Source organism: Thunnus maccoyii, chromosome 2 (assembly GCF_910596095.1).
Source record: "Thunnus maccoyii chromosome 2, fThuMac1.1, whole genome shotgun sequence".
Classification (NCBI taxonomy): Eukaryota; Metazoa; Chordata; class Actinopteri; order Scombriformes; family Scombridae; genus Thunnus; species Thunnus maccoyii.
In genome coordinates, this window is record NC_056534.1 from 27,281,657 (window position 1) to 27,307,940 (window position 26,284).

The 26,284-nt window shown below is 39.8% G+C and overlaps 1 protein-coding gene across 4 annotated transcripts; it reads right to left on the reverse strand.

Moving 5' to 3' along the window:
- Positions 1 to 2,333: 2,333 nt before the first annotated feature.
- Positions 2,334 to 18,973, reverse strand: LOC121881869 (proteoglycan 4-like). Of its 4 annotated transcripts, XM_042389639.1 has the most exons (7): positions 18,253 to 18,973; positions 11,334 to 11,500; positions 11,151 to 11,202; positions 8,496 to 10,912; positions 5,747 to 5,788; positions 5,328 to 5,364; positions 2,334 to 5,105 (listed from the first exon to the last, which is right to left on the reverse strand). In XM_042389639.1, exons 1-6 carry the CDS (start codon positions 18,521 to 18,523, stop codon positions 5,362 to 5,364), a joined length of 2,952 nt encoding a protein of 983 aa, XP_042245573.1. In that variant the 5' UTR covers positions 18,524 to 18,973; the 3' UTR covers positions 2,334 to 5,105; positions 5,328 to 5,361. The 4 variants fall into 4 exon arrangements, with proteins under 4 accessions (XP_042245573.1, XP_042245594.1, XP_042245566.1 ...); XM_042389660.1 differs by lacking the exon at positions 5,747 to 5,788 and having other exon boundaries at positions 18,253 to 18,972; XM_042389632.1 differs by lacking the exon at positions 5,328 to 5,364 and having other exon boundaries at positions 18,253 to 18,955.
- Positions 18,974 to 26,284: the final 7,311 nt, after the last annotated feature.

Here is a 26,284-nt window from a genome sequence, read left to right on the forward strand (position 1 = left end):
CCTGTTTTCCCCAATGACAGGAACTTAAAAACACATGTCCTCATTTGACAACTAACAAATCAAGCTCAATTCAGAATATGTACAGTTTCTTGTACAGTTGGGGTTTAGGTTTATACAAAAAGAATGGGTCAGTATTGTCATACAGCTGTTCAAATGTAATTAGCACTTAGCAACAATCAAGCTACAAACATCTCTGAAAGACGCAAAAAAATGGATTTAATTAAAGACAACAAACATCTTGTCTTTTCCATAATAGAGCACAAAGTTAGACACAATGACAAAACGAAAATGTTTAACTTTAATGTGCTTCATTTCAACACAGTTGACAGCTTTAGCTGTGCCCCAGTGCTTCTCTATTTCTGGAACAGTGACCCATCCTTTAAAAGTGTGTTTAGACTGAATACAAAACATTACAGATGATGCAAATGCTTGAGTTGAACAGATGACGATTTATTAAAAGGTACTGAGGAACTGAGACCAGGGTGTGTTTTCTCAAATTGTAAATGTACAGAATCGATTTGAGTGAATAAAGTGCAGAGTTAAAGACTCAACATCGTGAATGTACAGTCACAAGAATGGAGAAAAAAAAAATCACACAAACTGGACTTCCTGGTAAGTTACATAATCAGTCTGGCCTATATCTGGTCTGTAGCACACAAGCAGTACAATTAACCTATTATTACCATTTGTTTAACAACAGCAGTCAAAAGCAATGAATCTAGACTGTATGAACTCAAACCATTTACATTTTTACAGTTAAATACTTTCAATCAAATAATTCTTCATATATTTTTAACAGCTGTCAAAATGTTTGCTTTTCAGTTAAAGTATTTCTTGTGAATACTGTGAAAAGGGAGTCAACAAATACTTTTCCCCATCAACATAGGTTTACGCTACCATTTTGAGGACAAAAAAAATCAATTAATAATTTTGATTTTTCAAGTGATATCACAGCAGCAACATATTTTGATATTATTAAGATATTAAAATGTCTGCTAACAAAATTTAAAAATTGAGGGTGTTATTGTGATTAACCAACAGAAGAAAATGTATGATAGCTCTAAAGTGCAGCGCTAAAACAAGTCTGAAACAGGTGTTTCATGTCTGCTTAACCTTAGCATTTTTCTATAACATTACTAAGTTTACAACATCTTGTGGTTGTGTGCACAATAATGCTTGTTTGTGACACAGGCAAACCATTAAAAACATCTTTCATCATATAATTTCTTCAATTTATTGCCAAAATGTTTTGCCAAAAAGGCTATTTTGTATTAGATACAGTTTTTGAGTGAACAAAGTCTTGTGATCAAAAATGAGAGGGAATTATTAGCTAAATAAATTATTTAACGCAAATTTACATTAAATATGAAAAGAGAAAAATGCTGTTGTAAATGCATGTGTATTCTTGGATTTTATCCTCATCCTCTCTACCCTGTAAAGAGCACACAGTGCCCCTTAGAAAATTATATTAAAACAATAGTTCAACATTTTGGGAAATACGCTTATTTGTTTATTCACATAGTTGATACGCTCATATCTGTGCATTAAAAATGGAGCTGGAACTGGGAGACCATTTATTAACTTAGCAAAATGACAGGAAGCCAGGAGAAGCTGAAGCCTTGATCTCTCCAAAATGCCAACTGCCTACTAGGGGTGTGCCCTAATCCAAATACATTATTCGGCAAAGCACAAATAGTGGGTTTCTTTCGTACAAATATTAATTTTTTTTTTTTTTGGGAATAAAAAAAAAAAAAACCCATGTCAAAAACCAGCGTGCAGGTCAGTCACATCGTTATCTCAGTTTCTCTCCTCTGCTCCGCTGTTACATCTATTAGCAGGTCTCAACGAGGGGAGTCACATCCACCTGCTACATGATGCACATTTCCTTATTTGGACATCACTCTGGAGTTAGGGGTGTTCCCCAGAGATAAAGCTTTGCTACTGACACAAGCGAAGTGCTCCCAAGGGACTCTCCATAACCTGTTGTTCCCTTTCTCCTTTCCACAAAGTTAGGTTGTAAAAAATAGGCAATAAATTAAAAGTGCAAAGCAATAATCACCCTTGAAGTACTTCCCTACATGTTACACACTGTGCTTGCTCTGTGTTATGGGTGTATACATCCATCCGTAATGCACTTTATTTTAGCTCAGTAGTCAGTGCAGTCGTTTATGATCTGGAAGACTCGAGTTCGAGACCCAGTGTGGGGACCTCCTTCGTAAGATAGTTTATCCATAAACACTTATTTTAACATTATAGTATCCTAAAATGAAAATTGTAATAAAAACAAAAACTGGATTTTTATGCCGATATCCACTTTAATTAAAATACAAATACAAATATAAATAATTTTGCTGCATCAACAAATATAAATACAAATACAAATACCGGGCTCTCTGCACATCCCTACTGCCTACCAACATATCTTCAAGGGGGCATATTATCCACATTTCCAGGTCTATATTTTTAATCTGGGGCTCTACTCTGGAACATCTTTGCATTATTTACAGTTCAGCAAACTCTTTATTTATCTTATAGTGGCTCTTTACGCAACCCTGATAATTAGTAGGGTTATGAAGTGCTGTTTCAAGTCTAAGTTAATCGCTTCCTGGCTCCAGCTCCATACTTAACACAGCCATGAGTGGCAAAAATCCTCACATGTAACTCTCAGCAAAATAGTGAAGTGATTTACCAAAATTTAGGACTATTTGTTGAAGCCTCTAGAAAAATACAACAAAAAGATATCTTCTGATAAAAACATCAAAAAAGCTTGGAATTTCCTATTAACATTTGCTTTAGAAAGACATTGCTTTGAGTCAAATTCAAACCAATCCCTTCCACACCAAGTATTCTCACATTGCAACCTCTCAATACAGAAACAGAGGTTGTTCTCAGTGGAGCATGGTGGCATCTTGGATGTCCATCTCTCATTGGATTTTATGCACATTTTTAACATGCTTTTTCAGGTGGCCTGACTGTGTGAAGTTCTTAGAGCAGTGTGGACAGGAATGTGGTTTCTCTCCAGTGTGAGTATACTTATGCCTTTTCAGGTTGTTGGAATCTAAAAATCCCTTCCCACAGTATGGACACCAGTGTCTCTTCTCACCATTATGCCACCTCAAATGCACATTCAGTTCTACTCTCCTTGCAAATCTTTTTTCACAGAGGTTGCAAGGGAATGGTTTCTCCCCCGTGTGGATCCGTATGTGGGTTTCCACATCTCGCTTTGCGAAGAATGCCTTGCCGCAGATCTGGCAAACAAAAGGTTTAATTCTGCTGTGCACCATCTGCAGGTGTTTGGTGAGGCCGAAACGGTAGACAAACCCTTTCCCGCACTGCTGGCAGATATGGATCCTACCATTGCGATGCACCCTGCCATGCCGTTTAAAACCTTTGGAGTCTGGGAAGCTCTTCCCACAGAGTGTGCAAGAGAATGGTCGGTGACCTGTATGGCAACTGACATGGCTCTCCAGGGCAGCACTGCTACTGAGGACACGACCACATTCCCCACACTGGTTCTTGAGCAGGCACCTACCAATGACTAATAATGGCTGTAATGGTGATACAATAGGTGGACCTCTAACAGTGGGGTAAATTACTGTATGATTCTTGGATCTTGGGGAATTTGTCTCTTTCTTTATTGGTAAGAGTGATGATCTCTTTCTCCCCACTGAAGCTGTTTTGCTGACTGGCATTATAGGAGGAATCCACACAGCTTTAGACGTGCATCTTTTCACAACCTCACAGTTGTCAACATTCTTTGCTAAATGACTTGTTTTTGTTCCATTCTGCAATGTTGATTGATTAGAGTTTTTCATTTTTGCTAGTGTCTTTGCTTTTGCTGCTTTAGATAACTTCTTGGCATTCACCAATCTTAAAGACTTTTTTGGAATGGTACCATCTTGAATTAATCTGGGTCTCTTAGCAGGAGTGGATTCCCCAGTCTTTCTAGGACTGGTACCATCTTTAGCCAATTTAGGCCACCTAGCACTTAGAGTGCCAATTTCACCACCATCTGTAGTGGTGCTATACCTCCTAGGACTGAAAAAATTAGATTCCCTTTTAATCTGTTTAGCGCTAGAACCATCTTTTGTAAAGGTGTACCTCCTAAGGCTGACAGTAGTCAATTCACTGGAAGACATTTCAGGGCTACTACCGTTTTTAATCAAACTCAACTTCCTAGGTCTGACAGAAGTAGATTTGGTCTTTTTAGGGCTAGCATGTTCTCTAGCTGATCTAGACCTTCTAGGACTGGCAGATGTGGATTTAGTCTTTTTAGGGCTAGCACTATCTCTAATTAAACTACAGTGTTTAGGACTCACAGAGGTGGAGTTTGTAATTTTAGGTGCAGCCCCATCTCTAGTTGAACTAGTCCTCCTAGGACTCAGAGAAGTTGATTGGGTCTTTTTAGGGCTAGCATTGTCTTTAGCTGAACTACACCTCGTTGGACTCTCAGAAGTGGTTTTAGTCTTTTTAGTGCTAGCACCATCTTTAGTTAAGCAAGACCTTCTAGGACTCACACAAGGGAATTTAGTCTTTTTAGGGCTACCACCATCTCTAGTTGAACTAGAACTCCTTGGACTCACAGAAATGGATTTTGTATTTTCAGGGTCAACAGCATCTCTGGCAAAACTAGACCTTCTAGGACTCACAGGAGTGGATTTACTATTCGCTGTTTTAGGGTCAGGACTATTTTTAGATAATTTTGACCTACAACTGACAGATGTTGGTTCACTAAAAGTCCTCTTCGATCTGACACCATCTTTACATAGTTCAGATCTCCTAGGACTAATGGAAGTGGGGTCATTAGGTATGTTTTTTAGAGATGTAACATCATCTACATGCAGCTTATTAAGACTTACAGGTTCACTAGGAGTGTTTGTCTCCTTTTGACTGACATTCTCCAATCTAGGTTTCTCAGGGCTTACAGGGGTGGTCTCAGTTTCTTTGAGAAGTTCTGTATTTGTTTCAGTTCTTCTAGCTTGCAAGTGAGTTCTGAGGTGACTTCGGAGTCGGGCCACAAGGGAATTTTTCTGTAATTTCCTCTTGTCACCAGTGCTGGTCTCTGCACAAGGAGTTGTGGCATCTGCAAAGTCATTCGTGGATGCCTACAAAAAAAAAAAAATATATATATATATATGAAAAATGAGCAAAGACAAAAGATATTGCAGAGCCCTAATAAAAACTCAGACAATGATGTGCACACAGTTTCCAAAATTAACCTTTTGGCTCATCTGCCAACTGCAGGTAAGCTGAGAAAATTTCCCAGCCAAAAATATTTTTACCAACCATAATGCTACATCATGCATCATTTGACTAAAAATAATCACCTTAAGTTTCTGGTATGCAAACTCATCTGTAGCATCACTTGAGAAGAGAGACAATTATGAATAGATAACATTGGATTTACAACTTTTATTCTGAGCTTTTTCAATTGAAGAAAAAGAAAATCAACACTATCAATGTAGCACTTTAGCTCATACCTTTCCAGTGCCACAAACACCTTACAGAAACATGAAGACAAGAGCTTTAGCTGAACCAAACATACACATACAGTAAATACTGAGTACAAATTTTGTCTTTACTTAACTCATATACTATTCTCCTACACCTCATCATCAGACATGCCTGTATCACTGTTGTTCTCAAACTCTGCTTACAACCCTTTGTGCACATTAGCAGTGGAATAACTTAAAACTACCATATATTTGTTCTTTACGTTCATAGAATCATGTGCATGTTAACTTACCATGAGCTTTTGACAGTAAAAGGGTTCTGAAGGCCCAGATAGCTGTAATTGTAATAAATGTCAAGGACATGCTGATAACGATAACAGTAATTAAACTAAGTTACTAAGGTTCAAAGTGTTTGTTGTGGCTGATACACTAACCAATTAACAATCCCTAAAATAAATAATATATTTATTTATTGTAAACTTGTTTGTAACAACTAGTTTTTCATTTTAATATGTGGACTAATTAACATCAGACCTTATCTCCTCATTGACAAGACCCTTAGAATAACCTTTCATACTGTCAAAACCTCAGACTCTCTCTGCTGCTGCTGGTCAGACTCACTGCTGTAGGTACTGATGGTAGAGAGGAGAGGCAGGCTGGTGTCAGCCTAATGTCTAAAAGAATTCAACTCACTTAAGAGACTTAGCTAATTAGACTCAGTCATTACATACAGTAAATGTCCATTTTGAGTTTGTTCATAACAGTTCACTATTGACATAACAAGCTCCATATGGCTGTGAAACATATTGGCTGCGGATGAGAGGGGCACAGGAGTTGACTGCTGGAAGTCAAAGATGTATTTATGTTTATTGTTCTGCTAGTTTGACAAATTGCTTGTACTGTCTCCCTTACTGCTGGATTTTGTTGCACTCATGGCAGTGAACAATTTCAGTCGACTCGAGTAAAGTAAAACCTAAAGTCTGTTTTATCCTGTCCACTATGTGTGTGTGTGTTTGTTGTGATAAGTATGTGCAATGTGAAATTTCAGCTTTGGCATTTATTTAGCAGCGGTGCTCCACCGCTGTTGAAAGAATATAGAGGAAGCACTGAAACACATAAAAAAGACAGCAATGTAAACCTGGCCCAAAACTGTGACTTATTTGTACACCAAACCAAAAATTTAACTGCATTTAGGGCTTGGTGGGTATTAATTTTGGACCCTCTGTACACATTATAACCATAAATAGTATTTGCAAAATTCACCGTGCCAAACAATGTACAAATTTTAATATTACATAGTTCGGGTGCTCCGATAAATTTTTTTAGCCCCAATTCAGATCTGAGTCATTCAACACTGACCACCTGCAGGTCCAGATCCCACTTTATGGAAATTTGGCCTGAGGGGTGTACATTAACACACAGTAGCTTATATAAAAACATTATATAGTACATAATGCATAACTATTAGTTGCAATACACAACATTCAGCCACTGGATGTCTCACTAGCACCAGCATCTCAGACCAAAACAAATGTGCGTCTCGTTTACTAAATAAAATTGGGGGGGGGGGGGAGCGGCATCTGAATACACTGCTCACGAAACTCAGTTTAAAGAGGACCTATTCTGCTCATTTCAGCTCTAAATTTTTATTTTTAGACTCCACTAGAGTAGCACTGCATAATTCAAAGTTCAAAAACTTATTTATCTTATACTGGCCCTTTAAGCAGCCCCTCAATATACACAGTTTCTCTTACACTCCATTTTAGCTCCTGTCTCTTTAAGGCCCTCTGTTCTGATTGGCCAGCTTTACATCTCAGAATTGTGTAAATTTACGTCAATGCAAACCAAACATTTCCTGCTTTGCTTCTTCAAATTAAAAGGTTTTAAATTATTAACTAATGGGAGACTTTTATTGTGAAGAATTTACAAGTAAAAACGTGTTCCTCACTGATTTAGCGTAGCTTCATTAGCGGCGCTAAAAACTGGTCGAAACAACAACATATGGAGCTATTTGAGCTATTTGTTCAGCAGATCAGTCAGAAATGATGCAGGGAGAAAGAGTACAAGCGAAACAGCCATAGTGAGATGTTTTATAAAGAACTGCAGACAACCAGCACACCTCCGACAGGTAAAGTACTTATTTTACTTTGCTGTGCTGTGTAATGGCGTCATGGCTACTCCTGGAGCAGAGCAGCGTACTCGAGCACTGTGCACATAGCAGATGTCCATATAAAGAAATCTGTCACGAACTGACGTCAGCTCGGGCTAAAAGTAGAAAAAAACGTTGGAAACCAAGCGTTCAGAGCAGTCTGAAGCTAGGGCTTTTTGCTCACAGGGATTACTGCTACATACGTTCACCTCGTTATTTGACACGTCGGCTACTTAACATGAATATCTGACATTGTGACATTATATATATGTCTGAAAATAAGGAAAAGCATAATAACTCCCCTTTAAACTGTCAAACTAGGCAGTGCTGATCAAATATGGATCAAGATTCTGTTACTGTGTTGGCCATTTCTTGCCTCAAATGTTTTCTGAAACATACTTTAGTGCACTGTTTAGCTGTAATTTGAGAAAGTTTGTGATGTGGCCGCACTGTTAGAAACTGATGTGGAATGACATGGAGGGACTCTCATGCACCAACATGCATGCTCACATGCACACACAGCTAGCACAGCTATCAAAACAAAAAACAGAGAGGCTCAGATAACAACACACATAGAGGGAGCGTGACTTCATTCACTGCTCAGATTGCAATTACTCCACTATAACTTTACATAGCAAATATCTGTTTTCTGACACCTAGTGGGGCTGAATGTCATTTATTGGACCTTTTAAGTAGCACTTAGCCGCCTAGCTGCTGGGGTGTGCATCATCACCTTATCTGAGAGTGATAAATGTTAATCAGTACTGTCACAGCCCTGGTTCATCTTCCTTTAAATACCCAATATCTGAATGTGCACTAACCAGTGTAAACATTTTTACCCTCCTTGCGATAACATTACTACACAGACTGAGGAATGTTTACTACTACATTACCTTTTTTGGGGCTTGAACTACGGGTGACACAGCCAACTGTGCAAGGAACTGGGCTTTAGTCATCTGCAAATGAGGGTCAGCTATGTCTTTGGATGTGATGGAGGTTAGCTGTATGAAGGTAGCTGATTCTTTCTCTTGTATAGCTGGGTCATTTGGCAGTACACAGTCTTGCACTGAATTGCTGATTATTTCTTCATCCAAACTATAAGTAGGTTCAATAGCTGTACCAGATACAGCTGAAGACTCAGTCGTGCTGACAGCTGATTTCTCCAAAACTGGTGCTGAGACCTTGGATGGTGTAGATGGCTGCACACAATCGTTCACAGGTGCCACATCCAAACTGATGCATGTTTCAGAGGATAATGATGCCTTCTCTTGAATATCATTTGGCTCTTCTGACATCTGAGAGGCACATACAGACACAGTGACAGAAGTTTCTTTTACATTGTCCACTGACATTGTTTTACAAAAGTCAGTGGATAGTGCTGGCACCTCTGACAGTGAGATCGTTTTTTTTGATGTTTGTGTTGACTTGACCACAGATGACAGTTTCTCTTGTGTGGTACCTTCCGAAGATCCATCTGAAAGCAGTCTTGAGATCAAGACTGATTCTTTAGTTGACATCGGAAATGGCAGCCTGCTTAATTTGACAACTGCAGAGAGCTTCTGTTCAGTGGTCAATGGGACCTCTGGGGACACAATGATTGGCACTACCCCAACTGACGATGTTGTAGCCTCTTGTTCTGAAGCCATTTGTGAAATGCTTATCTGCTGTGAAGAAGAAACCAACAGTGGTGATGACACCTTGACAGCAGCAGCTGGTTCAGCAGACTCCTGCTTTGTTGTCAGAACAAGTGTCTCCTGTGACTGCTTTTTCCTTGATACCACACCTGACACCTGTCTTGGAATTATAATTGTTACTTTTGGGTATGGTAAGGTCCCTGACTGCTGGTGTGTTGAACTAGTGCTTGTCTGAGAAGTCACAACAGGATATGATTTCCTGGAGGTAACATATATCGTTTTCTGAGAAACAGAGGAAAGGGGAGGTGTTCCAACAGGAAGGCTTGCAGCTGTAGAAGCTGGAAGTGAATTATTATTCTGTGCATTAGCAACTTTTGACACAACAGTAGAAAGCTGTGTTGGGGACAGTGCTGCAATGGTATGTGACATAAGTGAGGATGATCTTGGCACAACGATTATTTTATTTGGGACTGTGTTACTCAGTGATTTACTGGGCATTGCCAATGTTATCAGAGGATGGAGTGGGTGCTGCTGAAGTGCAACATTGGTTTGAGTTGCAGCAGTTGAAGATGGCAGAGATATAGTAGTATTGGAAGGGGTGCCTGCATGCGGTTGTTGGGACTGAGTTTTATTGGATTCGGTGGCATCTGTAGGCTGTGAAGCATCACAAGGTGTCTCTTTTGTTGATTGTGTTGTTGTGGACATCTCTGTTACATGTATATCTACTGCAACTTCTTGAGTTACAACAGGAAGTGGTGGTGTCTGTGGTGGGGATCCAGGAGTAAGTAACTCAGCTGGGACCTCATCCACAGTTTGTAAGGTAACCACACAGGGAGCACACTGGATTTGTGATGGTGCCATTCCTTGTGGGGAGGAGAATGTATTTTTCACTGTTGACTGATTCATGGCTTCAACTAGTAGCATTGCATCCTGAAGAGTTACTGAGGTGCAGCGTTCTCTCTGCTGAACTGATGGTGCTTGTACTGGCTCAGCTGATGGGGTCTTCAGAGTTTCACTTGCAGATGAAACTTCAGTGGGTGGAGCCTTGAGCACCTCCTGGTCTGTTGGAACATCAGTGAATAGTGTCTGATGTATTTCTTCCACTGGTTGTTGCAGATGTTTTGCTTTCTTTGGAGGACGTCCTCTTCCTCTTCTACGGCATACTGACAACCAAGGCCTGGAACTAGCTTTCCTTTCTGTTGAGCTACTTTTTAATTCTTCATGTACTACTACTTTGTTTAGCACTGTGGTCTCTGCTGACTGTTCTTCTGTGAAGTGTTGCACAGTAACATACATTTGTTTATTTGACGTTTCATTCGCTGGTAGTTGCCTTTCTTCATGTGGTTCAACCTCTGATAGTTTCTGAGCAGCCACCAATGGTTGTTCTGCAGATGTTACAAGTTTACCCTGTGTTCTCATTTTTGATATCTTCAGACTGACACCAGACTCTTCTTCCATGACATATTTTACTGCAGCGAGTGAAATGACTTGTGAATGCCCTGGTTCTGATAATTGTTTCTGGGCTTGTAAATTGCTATCCATTACCGAGCACAGTGGTTCCATGGCTACTCGGGCCTCTTCATCTTTTTGAGGTAAGGTCATTTCTCCATTTGAACATTCCTGATTAATGAGAAACCCCTCTGTTTCAGTTCCACATGTAAAAGCCCGTGGTGAATCTAGGCAGAGCAGTGACAGAGATGTCAAGGACAATACATGAGAAAAATCTGTAGAAATATATAAAAATATGTAGCTATGAGATTATATGCCTTTTCAGAATGTAAAATACTGATTAAATCTTATCAAAATTCTAAGGTTTATTATAACCTTACAAACCTTACTTTCTTACAAATTATCCAACTGAAGTTGCATCAAGATTGTTTTCAATTATTTTCAAAGTCAGTTTTAATTTCTCACCTGCATTATCACTCAAGCCTTGCCTGCAGACCACAGTGGGTTCAATTTCCTCCTGTACCAATATAAACCACAGAGAAGAAGAATCATAAGATTCCTGAAGAGGTGTGACACAAATTCCAATGTGAAGAAGAGAAGACATAAAATGGGGAAATAACTTTTTTTGCTGTCAAGATACACACGCACTTCTTTTTTGACAAGTGGCATCAGAGAATTTCTCTCTTCATAGTCCTGATCCTTTTGAAGACATTGCTCCATCTCCTCATAACCGCATTGCTGCTCTTGGTTTTGCCACGATGAATGCCTCAATGGTTGACATTGCTCCACCAGCACGGTACGGAAAGGAACAAGGTCTGTAAAGATAAAAAAAAAAAAAAGGTTATTTTTTGAGACTACGGTTCCTGCAATCTTTGAAAAAAAAAAAATGCTATAGTTTAAGCAGCACATCCCCAAAGGCAGATTGGTCTGACTCCTGTTAAACACATTGAAAAGAAACCTGCTGATCTACAAAGAACTAGTTTGCCAGGTTATTGCAGAGTCAAAGGGCTTGGATGGCAAAGACCAGGGATGAGGCCAGATGTAGAGGGTAAAGGATGCATACGCATGTACACACAGAAATCATGCATACGCTATTTCACAAACAAACTGTGTTTTAAAGACCTCAGTGATGCGCAAATACTACTGCACAAATTTTGTCAGTCCAGAAAATTTTTTAACATTTCATGCTACCGGTAAAATGCATTTATACTCACAGTAAGGGAGTATCACTTATACAGTTCAACACTTATGTTAACATAATTTACTGCAAGTAATTAAAGTACTGCTGGTCCTGAACATTAGCACCCTAGTTACCACAGTTAATTTTAGGTCCTACTCTTTTTAATCTTTATATGCGGCCACTTGAAAATGCCATAAGGAGGCACAACATCAATTTCCATAGCAGTGGGGAGGGGGAGGGGGGGGCGCTGCTGCCAGATATCAAATTATGAATGGCAGAGAATTTTTTACAGCTCAATCAGGACAAAACTTTCTTCTTGGTCATTGGCAATGAAGCTCAGAGAGAGAAACTAAATGTGAAACTACAGGCACTGGCATTAAACCCCTGTCAACAGGTGAAACACTTAAGAGTCATCTTTGACTCAAATCTCAATTTTGAACCCCACATTAGAAATATAAGTAACAATGCATTTTATCATTTAAAAACATTGCTGGATTGCGACCATTCCTTAAGCCAATACACAGACATTACTGCATGCTTTTATTACCTGCAGGATTGACTATTGTAATGCTCTGCTTTCTGGTCTCCCTAAGAAGATTATATCGAAACTACAATTGCTTCAGAACTCAGCTGCACGTGTGTTGATGAAAACCAGAAAGAGAGCACACATTATACCAATTTTAAAGTCTCTGCACTGGCTACCTGTCTGCTTCAGAACTGTATTGTTTTTAGTTGTGTAAAGCACTTTGTGTTGCATTGTATTTGTATGAAAAGTGCTATACAAATAAAGCCTGAGTTACAGTGGTGCTCTGTGCTGTCTGACACTCAGCTCCCAGTGGTTTGCTGCTTCTGTTGAAGATACTAGTTTAACATTAGCATGAGCCTCAGATCCTCCGAGAGTTGTCACCTTATCGTGGTGGAAGGGTTTGAGTGTTGCTGTGACCCTCAGAGTTGTGTTGTCGGGGGCAACAGCCCCTGGTAGGGTCTCCCAAGGCAAATATCGGTCCCAGGTGAGAGTCTAGATCAAGAAAGAATTATAGACCTCAGTGAAGTGGCATTTCAGGTATGGGGGAACCTTGCTGCCAGCCAATCAGTCCTTATAATAACCACAGTGAGAGCCGTGTCCGCATTCTCGGCAGTAAGTCAGACCCATTCTCAGTGGGTGCTGAGCTCCGCTAGGGTTGTCCCTTGTCTCTGATCCTGTTTGTGGTTTTTATGGACAGAATCTCAAGGCGCAGCTAAGGTGAGGAGAGTGTCCAGCAGCCTAATGTAAAGCAGTCGGGATGAGAGCTAGCACTTCCAAATCTGAGGCCATGGTTCTCTGCCAGAAAAAGGTGGACTGGTCTCTGGGTTGGGAGTGAGTTGCTGCCCCAAATGAGGGAGTTCAAGCATCTTGGAGCCTTGTTCACAAGTGAGGGTAAGATGGAGTGTGAGGCTGACAGGTGGATCAGTGCAGCATCAGCAGTAATGTGGGTGTTGTACTGGACCGTAGTGGTGAAGAAAGAGCTGAGCCAGAGGGATAGAGAAAGATATGACAATATTAGATTGTGAGCAATTAAAATGTCTCCACAATCTGTCTTTATAGAGAGATTGTTAGTATTGTGTTACAGTGCATATTGTATCAGTTCAGCTCTGTGACTGAAGTGACTGAAAGAATGAGATCACGGACTCAAGCAGCCAAAATAAGTTTCCTCCGGAGAGTGTCTGGGAGATTGCCTTGGAGATAGGGTGAGGAGCTTGGACATCCGGGGGGAGCTCAGAATAGAGCTGCTGTTCCTTGGCATCAAAGGAGTCAGCTGATGTGGTTTGGGCACCTGGTTAGGATGCCTCCAGGCTGACTCCCTCTGGAGGTGTTCCAGGCACAGCCAACTGGTAGGAGACCCTGGGGCAGACCCAGTACCCACTGGAGAGACTACATATCTCTTCTGGCCTGGAAACACCTTGGGATCCCCAAGGAAGAACTGGAAGGCATTGCCAGGATGAAGGAAGTCTGGATTTCCTGACTCAGTCTCATGCCACCGCTACCTGGTCCCAGATAAACAGCGGAAAACGGGTGGATGGATGGATGGATGAGCTTCAGATATCTAAGTAAACCAGACAGAAACTCCGCCACAGTTTGCAGGGGGAGGCATGCAGTGACTTGTTTCTTCCTCGGACGGCAAGGAGGTGCATTCATATCACAATTTGTGTGGAACTGATGCACGGTCAGCAGACACACCTATAACTCCATCTCATTAAACAGTAAGAGTCTCTACCTAATGACGTAACCTGGTACTACAGAAAATGTACAGTACATCATTTGGCAGTTACACCGCACGTCCCTCATCTTCTGCATTATCAGTCAATATGTTTTTTATTTATTGAATTATTAACAGTAATCATTTTCATAACTTTTTGTATTTGAATCGGAGGTATCATTTTAGCTCCCTGTTTTCATTTTAACCTTTACTGCAAAGCACTTTGTAAAGACCATTTTATATGAGCTCTCCAAACTAAATCACCAATTACCTTTCTGGATGAAATTATGATGACTGAGATATCACTGACTTTGACAATTTACAGGTATATGTGACATATGACAAATTAATGATAAAATAAGTCTTATAAAGAGCTATAGCTGCATAATGTCAGCTGCTTTGTTACATTGTTGGAGAACTGCAGTTGTTCTTTGCAATTCTTTTCATCAGCATGTATAGAGCAGCGGAGTGGGTGATAATTAAGACCATGTGTATAACATGGCTTTAGAAATGTGATGAAAAGAATACATATGAATAATCTGTCTTATGCTGACACACAGTTTTAGTCTTGAACTTACACAGAGTTTTTTGTGCCTGGTTCCAAATCTGGTTTTGAGTAAACATGGGAAGCACCAACTACTGACTTCTGATTATGGATGTAAATGATTAATTGGTTATGGGTTAATAAGGTGACCTTGGTGAGCACCTGTAGGGGCCACACAAACTGTAAAATAAACCCACCTCCCTGCCTCCCAAGTAAGAAAAAAGTCATAGTGTGTGACTTGATGTGCTCACTGAGTCAGTCATGTTGATGAGCTCTGAAGCATTATGTTGTGGAGATTCCACAGAGTTGTTGTCTGGTGGCAGTGTGGTTTAGCCATCTGGAACTCATGCTAATGCTAAACTAGCAAAAGAAACTGCCTGCTCGAAGGCTGAGAGCTGTCAGACAGCAGGACTCTAACTGCACATGCTTCCAACAAAATCAACAGAAAGGTGATGAACTGTATAAGCGACACTCCCCTGCTTTGAGTATGAATGCATTTTAGCTGCGGCAGTAAATAGAATGATAAATCTGGAGCGACATTATTGTCCAGCTGAGTTGAGCATCTGTCCAGCTGAGCAGCTGTTTCCAGCAGCTGGACTAACGTTAGCTACAACGAACAACACACATCACTCCATCATGTAGATCAGGTCTGCAGATTATTTTATATTTAACCAGTCAGACTGAAATCCATTCTGGAGAGACTGGGGTAACCTGTTTTACATTAATACGTTAACGTTACAGGTTATTTACTACTGAAGTTGCAACAATTTTAATTACATGTTAATACATTGTTAGATATGTCCAACACATCTAATCTGATGTAATTAATGCCCCCTTATGAAGCTGCTCCTTCCCACTTTAACCTGAATAACAAACCAGTGCTTGGTGCTCCGGTTGGATCCACCGGTTTGTTATTCAGGTTAAAGTGGGAAGAAGCAGCTGGTCTGATGGGCAGCTGAGTGAAGTGGAGCCTGCGGAAGAAGCACCGGGACAGTCGGGGTGACACAGTCCATCAAGGAAAGCACAGTCAGGTGGCGGAGGGGAAGACGACATATTGGCCTCTCATAATCGTCAGAATTCGCCGATGCCGATATCTTATTCTAGAGCTTTTATCGGCCGATACCGATGACGTGCCGATAATATCATGCATCCCTACAGAGTATAAATCAAATAAGTGACAAAAATTTGTATAGAAAAAACGACAAAAGCAATGCCATAAAGACAATAATAATGCAAGAGTACTATGTTATTTTTTTATTACAGTTTTGACCTGTAACCTTTCACATCTGTCATCAAAGTTCATCACAATTTGAATAGGTACACTTCATTCATATCTACCTTTTCTATAGAGAAATGGAAAAAGCTCTCCGCTCGCCAACCAGTCAGGCTAGTGAGATAAAGGAACACACCCGATCTGTTCCCTGCTAACCTACTTTATAGCAAACATGGTGAGTAATAATCTGAATATATTTATTGACACAGAGCTGTCTGGTTTGTGGCTCATGTCAAATGTAGCATAAACTGAACAAATGAAAGGTGCTGTTGGAGTGTTAGCTTGATAATCATTTGTTAACTACAACAAATGGGGGGGGGGGGGGGGGGGGGGATTAGCAGGCAGCTACATATTTCTCCGTTTTCTATTTATCTGTTTAGCGTCGTCAGGTTAGGCTAACCCATTGTTGCTAACTTTGGAGCTAACCCCTTCGCTTTTCCAGCAGTTGGGGAAACAACAGACGTGACTTTTCAAGGTCTTGACAAGCTGCAGCATTTATTAACTGACACACTGTAGTCTGTATTGTACATTTACCGCCAGACTGACAATTTACTGCTAACCTTTTCCTCTGCTCCGCTGGCAGTCAGCGTTATTTTTCTGCCGCTCGCTCTCTCACACAACCACTCCCTCGCTTACGCTCTGCCCTATTACTTAAAAGGAGTTACGCTACCTGCAGTTTCCCAGGCAACGACACAGATGTTAACTCACGTTTCCAGACAGCGCTGCTCAGCGGCTCCCGAACGCTATTGATTTGCGGATGAATGGATATTTGGCGTTATTTTTGACATTTAAAAAATTATTTTTTGGCCTCGCAGGGGTTCTCGTTGGTCTGTCGGCCCGCCATGCTTGTACTATTATAGGGGAAACACTGTGTAGTAATAGAATAGATAATTGGTAGTTAAAAAATAACTATAGTACAAGTTCTTCATAAATTCCCAAATTGTTACCCCCTATTCCATAACTTCACATCTTGTTCCCCTGTACCTACATATATGTATTGGTGTGTACAGTACTGGTGCAGCAGTAGTACAAAAGATTACACTGTAACTACGCTAGTAATCATGCTGTATGTTGCAGCCTGTGAACTGTCAGTTACAGTGGTCAATCAATGCCCACACAGCAGAAAGCCACTATTCATCTTTATATCTTATTAACAGGCAACAATTTTCAAAATGACCACCAGCACACTTATTAGAGGCCCTGAATTTAGAGATTGAGACCATGATGACTCATTGAAGAAGTATTTTGACTCAGTTTTCCATGAAAGAAGTTGACATTTCTTGTCTATTGGAGGCCGAGATTTTTTGGAGCCAGCACCTGGTGACAGTCAGTGGTACTGCACTTCAAGGTACTTCAGCATTGGCTTCAATTTCAAACTGTGTTTGTTGCGCTTGGTCTGCATACAAGCAGAAACTGAGGAAGTCTTGTCTTTGCTACAATAACTAACGAAGCCCACAGTTAGTTAATATTACACAGACCAGAGACTACGTAACATTAACTGAAAGAAATTTTAAAAATCCCATTTTAAAATGAAACCAGGCTTTGACAATCTTGTTAACTGTGAAATTAATGTTTACAGTATAGACCTATGTGTTTCCATCCATCATGATTTATAGAACCACTGTGATAGCTAACTGGCTCTGGCTTTCTCATACTGATTTCTGAGTGGTGATGGTGATTTTATCATTTCATAGACCAAACAACTAATCGATTAACGTTAATTGAGAAATTAATCAACAGATTAATCGTTAATGAAAATAATCGTTAATTAATACTATACTGTCACACGACAGAATTTTTGACATAGCATTCCTTAACATACTAAGCAGCTGTCATAAAGAGTTTTCAAAATATTTTCATTATGACCTACTTTAATGCTACATTTACATCTACTTCATTTTATTGTATTGTAGCATGAAATAGATATGAAATAACACTAGTGAAACTAAGGCATAAAATCAAAACTACGAGGTCAAATGGTAAAAGAGGAGTGTACAACACATTATCTCCTTGTCTTCGATGATAAATACCGTTTTTCAACGTTTTGGCGCAGATATGATGTTTACTAGAACGTCCTGAAATTGATGGAATAAGGTCAACCAAGTTAGCATAGTATGGTTTCCCTCCTATTTTGGATCCCACGATTTAAATAAGACTAGCTTAAGCTAAGCCACTGATAGCTTAACTTAATAGATGGAGGTGCTGTATATAACATATTTCATAAAACGAATACACATATAACATACACATATTCTGGCTAAAATCATCACATAGCATCATCATATTAGTTAAGATGACTTGGCTCGTGGCGACTAACGGGCATCACAACTCACCACATTGAACAGCTGTATCACGTTTCTCAGAGCCGTCTATTGGTCCTGGAGGAGGCTCACTTCCTCCTGTATGAACGGACGGTTGGCTTTTCGCATTTTCGAATTGGCTGCATCTTGTTTTGAGGTCCTCGTTCTCCTTCTTGATCATGGATATTTCAGCCTTCAGCTCGTCGACCATAGTTTCGAAAAGTTTCGTCGTCTCAGCGACAGCACTCCTGAGCATGCTCTCCATGACAGAGGCGTACTTCGTCTGAAAATCGTCCGCCGACATCGTGGTCCGAGTTACGAAACAGTCCACTTTGGACAGAATATTTACTGTCGGGTTATTAAAAACATGGTATTAGGAGCTGACTTAACATGGATTCTTCCCACGAACAGACGCGGGTCCCTGCTTTGTGTGACGCACATCGGCCGAGCAGAGTATCCGGTGATTATTCTTCTTCTTCGTCTTTCTTGCGCTTTACGGCGGGTGGCAAACAGTGTTAAGGTGCATTACCGCCACCCGCTACTGGCGTGTGAACGCAGTTTTATACAGTCTATGGTGTGAACCAGAGTTATCTGTCCTCTTAGACCAACACAACAAATAAAAGCAAATAAATAAAGCACCTATATTTCACTGAACATTAAATTCTTTTGATCAGCCCAGTTTCTGTCAAATAGAATGGTGAAATACACTCTCTAACCAATTGATGGAAAATACATTTTTTACACTGCAAGCTTCCTGATTTCCCTCTTTAACGTTTCTCGTTCTCGAGAGTGGTTACTTCTTCTATGTGCCTAACTCTCCACGGGCCTCTACGTCAATATCACAGTGCCGCCTAGTGGACTAGCGGACTTGCATCCAATTTTACATTTACAACAGGTATCGAAATATTAATTATTTTAAATCTGTACAGGGTTTCATATATCTCATTAACTTTATGTTGTTGTTATTTTGTAACTCTTCTATCTGTGATTGTAATGCTGTTGCAATTGCCACCATCTCAACTGTGACAAATGGTTTCATGTTCTTTTAATAGCATCTTGTAAGGCTGAAAGCAAAACCTGCACTCCCTGTATTAGGATCGTTGGCGCCATCTGTATATACTGGGACAATAGTTTGATATAATGTTTGTAACTTATCATCAACCAAAACTGCAATATCTCCAAAACCATTATGTACCTGCATTTTTTCCCCCCAGAATATAGAAATCAACTGACACTGAGGGGAACAGCCAGGGTAGTGTTACTGGTAATGGTACTGTAGGGATATATGTTTTCTGATTTAATGTCAAGTCTCTACTATTTTCTGCCCGCTCCATACAAAACATTACTGCTTGGCCCTTTCTCTTCCAACATGGGAGAAGTACCTTTGTAGTATAGCATAACATAGCATGGCACCACTTCCTTGGGTCCTCAGTGTGAAGTCAATTCAGAGACCAGAAGCCCCACCCTGCTGTGATGTGACAGTGTTTATATCAAACAGCCCGGCCACACTCAGACAAAGAGCTGAGCAGCTCGCTGTTTGCTTGTTTATTCAAAGTTTATTAATATTAAATGTATTACATGTCCAAACTGCACCAAATTCAACACTGCAATAGTTCCCCAGCAATACACCCACAAAGTGTGAAGTCAATTGGATGAACGGTTGTCAAGATATGCAAAGGACACACACACACATACAGACAGACAGATTCCTTGCTTTTAGTTAGATGAACTGCAGTGCCCATTCAAAACGTGTTTGAGACATCCTGCAGTAAGTCTTGAACATACATGCCAAGTCTCTTTCACAGTACACAGTTCAATAGTAGAGTTTAAGTCTCTCAAACTTTTTCAGTCATTACCACTATGGATGCGATCCCACCTCTGACCACAGTGTGGGTTGCAATGGCAGAGCGGCACTTTCTGTATTTCCACTTGTTGACTCCACAGGCAAAAGAAGAGGCAAATCAACATTGTTTACAAGGTATTTTTATATATTTCTCAAGAACCACTCATCCAAACAACTTCACATTTGACGCTGCACTTAAATCTCGAGCAATACATTCACCAGGTATGAAGTAGATTGGATGAACGGTTTTTGAGATATGTGAAGGAGAAACATACATACATACAGACAGACAGATAAATTCCTTGCTTTATATAGAGAGATGTAGAGAGACTACTGCAGTGCCCATTCAAAGCGTGCCTGTTCGGAACAGGCCGATTGCTTATTATTTCTTGAGAATCGCATATATATGTATCAATTAACAAATATGTTAATTAAAACAATAAGGATTTAATAAATTAAATGGAAACTTCTTTTTTTCTTGGTGATACTGTTAACAAGACACAGTGGAAAGGAAAAAAAAAAAAGACAAATCAAGCAAATAGACAAACAAACAAACAAAAGTAATGACAAACAACAGCAATGACAACATCATATTACAATGAAAAAGATAGTAAACGTAGAGAGCAACTAAGCAATATGGATTGATTGTGGGAAAAGGGAAGGAGGGGTGAGTGAATGAAAGTGAGAAAAAGAGAGGGGGGGAAGGGAGGGGGAGAAAGAAAAAGTGAGAGCGTTAATAATTATTATAATAATAATAATGATAATAATAACAATACAACAATATATAGTAATAATGATAATAGTCTTGTTTGATAGTATACTGTGGCGGCGGTAGCGGCAGAGGCAGCCACAATAACAGCAAAATGGGCTAAATAATTAGATATTTATATTAATTTATATCAATTTATATCTATTTGAGTTTATATCAATTAAATTAAATTAATATGGCTATGGGGGGTGGAGCCAAACACAAAGAGCCCAAGGAGGGGAGGACACCATCACCCTAACACATGACAACCAGCCCCCTAGCAACACAGCCACAGCCCAGGGACCAGACCAGCTGAGACCAGCTAAGGGGTATTCCTCCTATAGTATATGTTTGTTTTGCTTCTTTCCCCTTCTCCTCTCTCTGTCTTTTGTTGTTTTTTTGTTTGTTTGCTTGTCTGTTTTGGAGACGGCCCAAACCTAATCCAGCTGGACCGCTCTCAGACCCTTTGGGAGAGAGTTTGTCCAGTGGAGGTGACCACAGATTTTTTTACTATAAGAGGGGTAGGGGTGGAGGTACCACAGCCAGCTACCGCCCGCCGCTCTCGTCAAGAACCGCGGCCATACCACCGGAGGGCAAAGAATCGGGAGAGGCGGGCGCCCCCCCGCCCCACGCCCCACATGGCTCCACCACCCTGCAAATATGACATTACCCGGACTTACGACAACAACAGCAGTAATAATGATTATGATAATATTAATAACATCAACAGCAACAACAACAATAATAATAGTGTAAGTGATAATATCTGGAATAACAATAATAGTGATAACAATAATAATAGTGTAATTCATAGTATCTGGCATAAATGACAATAGTAGTGGTAGCAATAACAACAATAATAATAATAATAACAATAATGATAAAGATATTTAGTTTCTAAACAACAATAATTAGCCTATTATGATACATATTGATGATATATATATATAACTGAAATGAGAGGGAGTGGGGAGGGAAGAAGTAGACCAAAGAAAGAAAAACAAACAAAAAAAGAAAGAAAAACAAAACAAAAAACAAAACAAACAAGAAAAAAACGGAAAGGAAAAGTGAATTAAATTGGTTGTTATTGGTTGGGTATGTGGTCTGATATGTGGTCATGTATGTGGCTCTGGCTTTGGTTACTGATTTGGATTGGATTCTGGGTGTAGTTTTAGGTGATTAATGAATATGTTCCATGTTTCCTCAAAGGCTGATATATTGTTTGTTTATTGTTTGTTTGTTGTTTGTTTATTGTTTGTTTGCAAGCTGTTATTTTTTCTATTGAGATGTGTTCTGAGAGTAAATTGGTCCAGTGAGTGATATGGCAGGAATGTTTGGATTTCCAGTTTTGAAATATTATTTTCTTGGCGATAGTTAGAGAAATCAATAACGGGTTTTTGTGTTTAGTTGGGATTGTGATATGTGTCAAGTCTCCCAGCAAGCAGAGCGATGGGGATGCTGAGATTCTGCAGCCCAAGATACACAAGAGTTTTTCTGTGACTGTCATCCAAAAAGAAAGAACTGGCTGGCAAGACCAAGTGGCGTGAAAATAATCATCTGTGTGACCCAAGGTGCAGTGTGAACAGATATCTGTATTAATCAATTCCATTTTAAACATTTTCCCTTGAGTGATGCGTATTCTGTGGATGGTGTTATATTGTATTAGTTGTAAATTTGTATTGGTAGGCATGGAGAAGATGTTTTTACTGATTTGTATCCAGAAATCGGGGTTGGGAGATAGAGCCAGGTCCTTTTCCCATTTTGAGGTTGGAAGTGTTATGGAGGTGTCTGTCAATGAAAGAAGTTTATAAATTTTTGAAATTATTCTTTTGGAGTTTGTAATTTTAAAGATTTCTTCGCTTAGTTCGGAAGGCTGTAATGTGTTATTGGATATGTTGATTTTAGATTTAATAATGGATTTTAGTTGTTGGTATTGGAGGAATTGGTCTCTCCCAACCCCATACCTCTGGATAAGTGTATTGAATGATATGAACTGGTTGTTTTCAAATAAGTGGTGGAGGTGAGTGATTCCTTTTTGGTGCCATGATGGAAAGTGAACAGAAGTGTTGTACAGCTGGAAGTCCGGATTGTGCCAAATCGGGGTGAACCTACATGGTGCTAGTGATGATTTGGTGATTTTGTGGGCTTTCCACCAGGCTGTCAGAGTTGAGATTGTGATGTTCTTGTAGTAGTCTTGTTTCTTGATTGATTGTGGTAGGAATGGGAGGTCTGTGAGTGAAGTGGTTTAACATTGATTTTGTTCTATCTGTAACCATGGTGTACTGTAATTATCTTTATGGATCCATTTGAGTAAATATTGTACCTGATTTGACAAGGAGTAATGAGGGAAGTTTGGTGCTTCTAGGCCGCCCTGTGATTTTGTGCTCTGTAATGTTGAAAGTGAGATTCTTGGTTTTTTATTTTTCCAGTAGAATTGAGTTGCTAAAGAGTTTAAAGTTTGAAACCAGTTGTCAGTGGGGGTAATGGGAAGTAATGAAAATAGGTAGTTGATTTGTAGAAGGGTTTTCATTTTAACTGTTGCAATGCGTCCAATAAGAGTAAGTGGTAACTTGGTCCAGCGTTTAAAATCATCTTCTATGTTTTTCCGCAGAGGGGTGTAGTTGAGGTTAAACAACTCTGACAGCCTGGAGGAAATATTAATGCCTAAGTATTTGATATTACCAATGTGGAGTGGGAGAGAGGGATCTTGGGCTGCAGAATCCCAGGCATTTGCGGTCAAAGGTAGAATAGTGGATTTGTTCCAGTTTATTTTATAGTGTGAGATTGAGGAGAAGTTGTTGATTATTTTGAATGTTTCTTTTAATGATGTGAAAGGATCTTGTGGGTGTAATAATAAATCATCCGCATATAAGCGGAAACTTCACTAGTGAGACTAAATTGAGGTTGAACCGTAGACGCAGTTTATGGCCTTCCATTGGTTGACTCTGCTGCCAATCAAATGTGTCTGTGCTCTTATTGGCTAGTTTTACTGCCTCCGTCTCTGTTTTTTTCTCCTGTGTATGATCGTTCTTCCCTCTTGGGCAGTTTAACTGAGCATGTGCCTTTGTCCCACTCAGCAAGTCAGAGCCCAGAAGCTTTGCCCCACTGCGATGTGATGGTGTTTATATCAAACAGCCCCCGCTGTACTCACACACGGAGCTGAGCTGCTCACTGTTAGCTTGTTTATTTAAAGTTTATTAAACGTGTGATGTGTCCAAATTGCACCAAAAGAGCGTCTGTCTCCACAGTAAATCACCTCTTGAGTGTTTGATGGTTGTTTATTTGTGCTTTAGAACATAACTGCCATGAAACAATCAGAAAATAAAGTTGTATTTCTGTCATTCATGGGTTTCTCTCTCTCAGAAAGGCTTTCCAGCCTGTCTCTCTGTTGCTTGCTTGTGCTCTCAGCTCGCTTGCCCTCTCTCTTTTTCTCTTGTCTTTTTTAAAATGAGTTGGGAAAACCCACAACAAAGCCTAACTTTTAACATTATCAAATGAAGAGAGATGTCATCCCCTCCTCTCTCTCTGATGGCGGGGTTGTACAGCTCTAATCATGACATGCAGTCGCAGAGCCCAGAAGCCCTGCCCCACTGTTGCAGAGCAGAGTGGCTGATCGCTTGTTTATTCCAAGTTTATTAATATTGAAAGTGTTGCGTGTCCAAACACTGCACTTGTGTCCCCAGCAATGCACCTGCCAAGTGTGAATTAGATCGGATGAACGGTTCTCGAGATATGGGAAGTACACACATACATACATACAGACAGACAGACAAACAGACAAAGATTCCTTGCTTTACATTGAGAGATATGGAGAGATAAATATGTTCATTCCATGTTAATCCTGCATCAAACCACACACCCAAAAATCATAAGACTTTCACTTGTTCTAGCCTTTTCCCATATTATATTTTTTATATTATATCTTTATCTGTGTATCAACACCTCTCTTTCTAGTGAACGTTATTTTGGTTTTTTCAACTGAAAACTTGAATCCCCACAAATGACCATTTTTCAGCCACGTTAACTGCCTCACGTAGTTTTTCCCATAATATGATTAATATTCTTTACCCCTTTCCACAAGGCGCCGTCATCAGCAAACAATGACCGTCCAATATCGCCCTGAACTTGAGAAAAAAACATAATTTATCATAATGGAAAAGTGTATTTGGCCAATGACACTGCCCTGAGGAGTACCATTATCTAATATATATCTTCCTAATAAGGCTGTCCCAATTCTGACTTGATTAAATCTATCGAATAAAAAGTCTTTAATCCAATTACATGTTTAACCTGCTATTCCTATCATATTTAATTTGATCATCAATCCCTCCTTCCAAACCATATCATATGTCTTTTCTTCATTAAAAAAACTGCTATTACAGATTCTTTATTAATTTGTGCTTAATCTCCGTTTCTTGAAACATGACAGGGTCCATGGTTCCTCTAGCCCTCCTAAATCCACTCTGATGAGGTGATAGAATTCCTCTGATTTCCATATAAAATGCTCATCTTTCTGTAATCATTCTTTCCATTATCTTTGCTACATGCGACATCAGTGCTATTGGCTTATAGTTCATTGGACTTGATGGGTCCTTCTCTAGTTTCCTCATCACTAAGCCTCCTCCATGTTTCACAGTAGACATGGTGTTCTTTTCTTTGAGGGCTTAATTTTTTCTTCTGTAAACATAGGGTTGGCGTGACTTACCAAAAAGCTCTAATTTTGTTTCATCTGTCCAAAGCACATTCTCCCAGAAGGACTGTGGCTTGTCAACATGCATTTTGGTCCAGTCTGGCTTTTTTGTGTCTCCCTCTGAGAAGTAGAGTCTTCCTCTGTCTTCTACCATGGAGCCCATTGTCATTCAGACAGCGACAGATGGTATGACTTGAAACTATTGTACCTTGAACTTGAAGATCAGCTTGGATCTGTATTGAAATTTTCCTTGGTCCTTTGTCGACCATTCCACAATGTTCAATCTCGGGCCAATTTTCCTCTTGCAACCACTTCTGGAGATGTTAGCTACAGTTCCATGGGCCTTAAACTTCTTAATAATATCGGCAACAGTGGTCACAGAAACATCAAGCTCTTTGGAGATGGTCTTATAACCTTTACGTTGACAATGCTTGGCTATTACCTTTTTTCTAATGTCTTTAGACGACTCTCTAGTTTTCCTTCTGTTTTTCATGTTCAGTGTGATGCACACAGTGGCACAAAACAGCAGAGAGTAATTTCCTACTTTTAAATTAAACTAGCTGCATGAGTGATTGTAAGATTACAACACAATAGTCCCCTTATATTATCACTACTAATCAATTATTTCTTACAACTTCTAAAGAGTACCAGTAATTTTGTCCAGGTTATTTTAGAATGTCTTTGTAGAATAAGCATGAATTCATTTCATTTTCACAACTTGTTTGTTTTACTATCTACTTCAGGCAGACAAGGCAATACCTATTTAAAGCAGCTATAATCAATA

Excerpts from the sequence above, each read along its gene's own strand:
- LOC121881869 (XM_042389632.1), bottom strand. The coding sequence starts at position 18,523 with ATGTCGGCGGACGATTTTCAGACGAAGTACGCCTCTGTCATGGAGAGC. Across the intron at positions 11,501-18,252 it reads TGATACAGCTGTTCAATGTG|ACCTTGTTCCTTTCCGTACC; the intron begins GTGAGTTGTGAT and ends TTATCTTTACAG. Across the intron at positions 5,106-5,746 it reads TTTACTGTCAAAAGCTCATG|GCATCCACGAATGACTTTGC; the intron begins GTAAGTTAACAT and ends TTTTTTTTGTAG.